The 7,500-nt window shown below is 44.7% G+C and overlaps 1 protein-coding gene across 1 annotated transcript in view; it reads right to left on the bottom strand.

Moving 5' to 3' along the window:
• The window catches only part of LOC143301829 (ephrin type-A receptor 4-like), a 200,636-nt gene that overhangs the window by 58,073 nt on the left and 135,063 nt on the right, over positions 1-7,500 (bottom strand). The window contains exons 7-8 of the mRNA XM_076616237.1: positions 1,610-1,765; positions 1,205-1,385 (exon numbers count right to left, since the gene is read on the bottom strand). Coding sequence (XP_076472352.1) covers positions 1,205-1,385; positions 1,610-1,765 — 337 coding nt within the window. The remainder of the gene's footprint in view (positions 1-1,204; positions 1,386-1,609; positions 1,766-7,500) is intronic.

Raw genomic sequence — 7,500 nt, 5'->3', positions numbered from 1 at the left:
CCCAATGGCACTACTGTGTCACCCAATGGCACTACTGTGTCACCCAATGGCACTACTGTGTCACCAAATGCCACTAATGTGTCACCCAATGGCACTACCTCTGTGTCACCCAAATGCCACTACTGTGTCACCCAATGGCACTTCTGTGTCACCCAATGGCATGACTCCTGTGTCAGCCAATAGCACTACCCCTGTGTCACCCAATGCCACTACTGTGTCACCCAATGTCACTACTGTGTCACCCAATGTCACTACTGTGTCACCCAATGCCACTACTGTGTCACCCAATGCCACTACTGTGTCACCCAATGTCACTACTGTGTCACCCAATGCCACTCCTGTGTCAGCCAATAGCACTACCCCTGTGTCACCCAATGCCACTACTGTGTCAACCAATGCCACTACTGTGTCACCCAATGCCACTAATGTGTCACCCAGTGGCACTACCTCTGTGTCACCCAATGCCACTTCTGTGTCATCTAATGGCACTACTGTGTCATCCAATGCCACTACTGTGTCACCAAATCAACAACGTGTATGAGTACCAACACCATCAGAAGACAACGTGTATGAGCACCAATACCATCAGAAGACAACTTGTATGAGTATAAACACCATCAGAAGACAACGTGTATGAGCACCAATACCATCAAAAGACAACTTGTGTGAGTATAAACACCATCAGAAGACAACGTGTATGAGCACCAATACCATCAACAATGTCTGTGAGCACCCACACCGTCAGAACCCTGTCAGAGACAGTGGGTAGGCCATGGTTAGCTGTAACTGTGATGGTGCAAACAGATGCCCAGTCAGCGAATGCACAGCCCCATCTGTTTGGATTTGACTGCCTGTCAGTGTGAGAAACGCACCATTCTGCTGATTTTCAAAACTCACCGCTCCACGTCCCAAGACGGTTACACACAAACGATTATAGCGCAGACAGCAGATTGTCAGCTTCATCTCTGTGCAGTTTGAGAAACCCCACCATGCCGCTCTTGCTCCTAATTCTACCGCTTCTACAACTCGACAATAACTGTAGCGTAACTGGCAATACCTGTTACAATCTTCGCCACTGAAACGTAAACAACTATGAACCTCGAGAGCAGAATGTAATCATATGCACGTAAAAAAGGGGAAAGGATGGTAATAGGTATCTTTTGAATCTTGTGAAATGCATACACAGGCACACAAAGAGACATACCTTGTGGAATTGAACCCTGACTTGCCAGGGCGATACAACACCTGCGAACCGCATTCTGCACACACCACACGGTACTGAAGGTCATAGCGACCTCCAAGGTCGTTGGGACGTTGCCAAGTCAAGGTCACTCGGCTGGAGGTGGTGGTCTCAACGATCAGGTTCCTTGGTGCTGATGGAGGCCCTTAAATCGAAATGAACAAGTCAGAAGGTGTCTGTGGCGGTTCCTGAACAAGTCATTATATCCTCCATGGATTACATGATCATGTAACAGTTCAGATATAATGTTTCAGGCTTAGTCGATAATAGAGGTAAATAAAGAATATAACTGATTTTTAACAGAGGGCAAAGGTTGGAAAATGGAACCTATTATCAATTATAATCACACACGCACACACACAGACTCACGTGTGCAGGGCTGTGCCTTGCTGTCCAGGACAGCCCGATAGTAGCCAGCCTGACAGGTGCACTGGGAGGAAGCCTCAGTGCTGGAACGACTGAAGGCCGGACATGCCAGACACTGACCCCCTCCCTCCGCCCACTTGAACGAGTTCCGGGGACAGGCTGCACACCACACAGGTACACGTCAGACAGACAGCTAAAACAGCACACGTCATACAGACAGCTAAAACAGCACACGTCATACAGACAGCTAAAACAGCACACGTCATACAGGTTAAACAGCACACGTCATACAGACAGCTGAAAACAGCACACGTCATACAGACAGCTGAAACAGCACATGTAATACAGACAACTAGAATAAGCACTAGTCATTCAGACAGTTTAAAACAGCACACGTCATACAGACAGCTACAAACAACACAGACAGCTAAAAACCATACGCCATTCGGACAGCTACAGACAGCACACGTGATGCAGACAGCTGGAAACAGCACGTCATTCAAACACCTAAAAACAGCACACGTCATACAGACAGCTACAGACAGCACACGTGATACAGACAGCTGGAAACAGCACGTCAAACACCTAAAAACAGCACACGTCATACAGACAGCACACGTCATACAGGCAGCTGGAAACAGCACGCGATTTAAACACCTAAAACCAGCACACGTCATACAGACAGCTACAGACAGCACACGTCATACAGACAGCTAAAAACGAAATAAGTTATACACAGCTAAAAACTGTACACGAAAAAAAAGAAAGGAAAAAAAGAGAGAAAAATATTGTATTCGTCATACTCATCGAAAAAATGTAAACGTCACACAGATGGCTAACCACTATACACGGGATAGACAGCTAAAAGTGTACACGTTATACAGACAGCTAAAAACTGTGCACGTCATACAGACAGCTAAAACTGTACACGTTATATAGACAGCTGAAAATAGTAAATGTCATTCATCCAGCTAAAACGTTCACGCGAGCTAAAAACTGTACACATCATACAGACTACTAAAACTGTACACATCATACAGATTGCAAAAACTGTACAAATCATACAGACTGCTAAAACTGTACACATCATACAGACTGCTAAACACATCATACAGACTGCTAAAACTGTACACATCATACAGACTGCTAAAAACTGCACGTCTCCTTCTCCCTCAGCAATGTGGAGAGTCATTGTGGTGCCGCAAAGAACTATTCACCAGATTCCTCCAGGTCTGTCAGTTGCATGTCAAAGCCTGGGTCTCTGCAGATGTCTTCTGCAATGTTGTCAGTCCATAGTTTTGGTGTTGTTTTTCTGTCTTCACCTCCGACCCCCCCCCCCCCCCCCCCCCTCCAACAGTTCCTTGGGGGACTGTTTCAGCCAGGCCATTAGAAATCGTGACGTGGCCATACCAGCGTAACTTTCTTTTCTCAATTGATGTCAGAAGATAGCCATAATGTCCAAAGTGTTTGATGGTCTGACGCTCTTGTTCATTAGTGATGTGATCACTGTATCTGACGTGTAGTATCTTGCGATAACACTTCATTCCCATGATTTGAATTCTTTCCAAATTCGCCAAATTCTTGTATTTCACAGAGATGTTGCTTTCCTTCCATAAAGGTTTCAGTCTGGACAGTAGTGATGTCTCTGGAACCCTTGAAAGGATTCCTGGTTTGGATCTTTCATTGTTGAAGATGGATCCCTGACAGGTGAACTGTTGAACAATTCCCAGTTTATGTCCTTAGTTTAGATTGAATACTGAACTAACTACGTAGAATGAACAACAAAACAGGAGTTCATGACATCCGTCAGACAGATATTTCTTTCGACAGGCCCAGCGCACGTCGATCTGTGCAGATCGGGAGAAAACGATATTTTGCGGTGTGTATGACGATATGGCAATGTCTCCTTTACCGAAAACTTAGAAAAATAATTATTCTTAAATAACCGAGATTTATCAAAGTAACACCGTTTAAACAATGTTATCACCTCGAAAAGGGTAATGGATTTATCAACTTAAAAAAAAGATTACAGTGGTAATTCATGTTTCTGTGCGTAACTTCCATGGCAACTTCCACCGTTTTTCCAGCTTGTACCATGTGTAAGCTGTAGTGGGCAGTGTACGTCAGACATTACGGCATGAAATGGATCAACACAGAAATCAATGACATGAGGGAAAAAATCAGCTGTTCCAATAATATCACACACACACGCGCGCGCGCGCGCGCGCGCGCAAACACAAATAAACACACCGTCTAACAACACTTATAGTGAATAGACGTTAAACTGAAGATCTCCAACAAATAAACACACACTTTTCTCTCATCTTTTTCTCACACAGACGAGAGAGAGAGAGAGCGTGAGAGAGAGGCGGAGGAGGGTGAAAGATGGGATGGGATGCGCATGCGCGGACGAAAAATGCCCAGATGAAAACCCCGTTTGATCTTCAATCACTGACAGCCGTTTGTTGTGGGCCAGCCTCCATTCCATACAGAGGCAGCCAATAGGGAATGCACACAATCACATGTCGCTGTCAGGAAACAAGGCACTGATTAACACGCATGGCTTGTCAAACACTCAGGTAACCATATAAATTGACGTGGGTTTTTATTTTGTTGTTTTTTGTTGCCGTTTTGGGGTTGTTGTTTTTTCGACAGCGTTTTGTGAAGAAATAGAAATACTCCTCGGTGGTCCAATATGAAGAACAAGAACATGTTACTGCCGTAGAGGGTGCAACGATCATAATCTCAATTTTGGCTCAAAGCAACTGTGTGTGTGTGTGTGTGTGTGTGTGTGTGTGTGTGTGTGCGTGTGATGTTTTGGCATGCGCACTTGCATATGCGTGCGTTTCTGGGTTGAAGAGAGAGGGAGAGACAGACAGACAGACAGACACAGATACAGGGATACGAGTACACCAGAAGATGCGTCTAACTTGGGTCTATCAATAGAGTATCACAGAAAACACGTGTAACGGCACCAGAAAACACGTGACCCTTACACTGCCCGAAGGCACACAGAAGCAGCGGGAATCCGGAGAATTAAAAAAAAAAAAAAAGGCACACGAGAGACAGAATGTGGGAAAGGACAGACAATAAAGAGACAGAGTGTGGGAAAGGACAGACAATAAAGAGAGACAGAGTGTGGGAAAGGACAGACAATAAAGAGACAGAATGTGGGAAACGACAGACAATAAAGAGACAGAGTGTGGGAAAGGACAGACAATAAAGAGACAGAGTGTGGGAAAGGACAGACAACAAAGAGAGACAGAGTGTGGGAAAGGACAGACAATAAAGAGACAGAGTGTGGGAAAGGACAGACAATAAAGAGAGACAGAGTGTGGGAAAGGACAGACAATAAAGAGACAGAGTGTGGGAAAGGACAGACAATAAAGAGACAGAGTGTGGGAAAGGACAGACAAATAAAGGGACAGAGTGTGGGAAAGGACAGACAATAAAGGGACAGAGTGTGGGAAAGGACAGACAATAAAGAGACAGAGTGTGGGAAAGGACAGACAATAAAGAGAGACAGAGTGTGGGAAAGGACAGACAATAAAGAGAGACAGAGTGTGGGAAAGGACAGACAATAAAGAGAGACAGAGTGTGGGAAAGGACAGACAATAAAGAGACAGAGTGTGGGAAAGGACAGACAATAAAGAGAGACAGAGTGTGGGAAAGGACAGACAATAAAGACAGAGTGTGGGAAAGGACAGACAATAAAGAGACAGAGTGTGGGAAAGGACAGACAATAAAGAGAGACAGAGTGTGGGAAAGGACAGACAATAAAGAGACAGAGTGTGGGAAAGGACAGACAATAAAGAGACAGAGTGTGGGAAAGGACAGACAAATAAAGGGACAGAGTGTGGGAAAGGACAGACAATAAAGGGACAGAGTGTGGGAAAGGACAGACAATAAAGAGACAGAGTGTGGGAAAGGACAGACAATAAAGAGAGACAGAGTGTGGGAAAGGACAGACAATAAAGAGAGACAGAGTGTGGGAAAGGACAGACAATAAAGAGACAGAGTGTGGGAAAGGACAGACAATAAAGAGAGACAGAGTGTGGGAAAGGACAGACAATAAAGACAGAGTGTGGGAAAGGACAGACAATAAACAGACAGAATGTGGGAAAGGACAGACAATAAAGAGAGACAGAGTGTGGGAAAGGACAGACAATAAAGAGAGACAGAGTGTGGGAACGGACAGACAATAAAGAGTGACAGAGTGTGGGAAAGGACAGACAATAAAGAGAGACAGAGTGTGGGAAAGGACAGACAATAAAGAGAAAATGTGGGAAAGGACAGACAATAAAGAGACAGAGTGTGGGAAAGGACAGACAATAAAGAGAGACAGAGTGTGGAAAAGGACAGACAATAAAGAGAGACAGAGTGTGGGAAAGGACAGACAATAGAGAGAGACAGAGTGTGGGAAAGGACAGACAATAAAGGGACAGAGTGTGGGAACGGACAGACAATAAAGAGTGACAGAGTGTGGGAAAGGACAGACAATAAAGAGAGACAGAGTGTGGGAAAGGACAGACAATAAAGAGACAGAATGTGGAAAAGGACAGACAATAAAGAGAGACAGAGTGTGGGAAAGGACAGACAATAGAGAGAGACAGAGTGTGGGAAAGGACAGACAATAAAGGGACAGAGTGTGGGAACGGACAGACAATAAAGAGTGACAGAGTGTGGGAAAGGACAGACAACAAAGGGAGACAGAGTGTGGGAAAGGACAGACAATAAAGAGACAGAGTGTGGGAAAGGACAGACAATAAAGAGACAGAGTGTGGGAAAGGACAGACAATAAAGACAGAATGTGGGAAAGGACAGACAATAAAGAGAGAATGTGGGAAAGGACAGACAATAAAGAGACAGAGTGTGGGAAAGGACAGACAATAGAGAGTGACAGAGTGTGGGAACGGACAGACAATAAAGGGACAGAATGTGGGAAAGGACAGACAATAGAGAGTGACAGAGTGTGGGAACGGACAGACAATAAAGGGACAGAATGTGGGAAAGGACAGACAATAAAGAGAGACAGAGTGTGGAAACGGACAGACAAAGAGTGACAGAGTGTGGGAAAGGACAGACAATAAAGGGACAGAATGTGGGAAAGGACAGACAATAAAGAGAGACAGAGTGTGGAAACGGACAGACAAAGAGTGACAGAGTGTGGGAAAGGACAGACAATAAAGAGACAGAGTGTGGGAAAGGACAGACAATAAAGAGACAGAATGTGGGAAAGGACAGACAATAAAGAGACAGAGTGTGGGAAAGGACAGACAATAAAGAGACAGAGTGTGGGAAAGGACAGACAATAAAGAGAGACAGAATGTGGGAAAGGACAGACAATAAAGAGACAGAGTGTGGGAAAGGACAGACAATAAAGAGACAGAATGTGGGAAAGGACAGACAATAAAGAGACAGAATGTGGGAAAGGACAGACAATAAAGAGAGACAGAGTGTGGGAAAGGACAGACAATAAAGAGAGACAGAATGTGGGAAAGGACAGACAATAAAGAGAGACAGAGTGTGGGAAAGGACAGACAATAAAGAGAGAATGTGGGAAAGGACAGACAATAAAGAGACAGAGTGTGGGAAAGGACAGACAATAAAGAGAGACAGAGTGTGGGAAAGGACAGACAATAAAGAGACAGAGTGTGGGAAAGGACAGACAATAAAGAGACAGAATGTGGGAAAGGACAGACAATAAAGAGAGACAGAGTGTGGGAAAGGACAGACAATAAAGAGACAGAGTGTGGGAAAGGACAGACAATAATGAGAGACAGAGTGTGGGAAAGGACAGACAATAATGAGAGACAGAGTGTGGGGAAGGACAGACAATAAAGGGACAGAATGTGGGAAAGGACAGACAATAAAGAGAGACAGAGTGTGGGAAA

This window comes from Babylonia areolata, chromosome 28 (assembly GCF_041734735.1).
Source record: "Babylonia areolata isolate BAREFJ2019XMU chromosome 28, ASM4173473v1, whole genome shotgun sequence".
Classification (NCBI taxonomy): Eukaryota; Metazoa; Mollusca; class Gastropoda; order Neogastropoda; family Buccinidae; genus Babylonia; species Babylonia areolata.
Note: the sequence above shows the minus strand (reverse complement) of the source record. Positions and strands in the feature narration are given on the sequence as shown.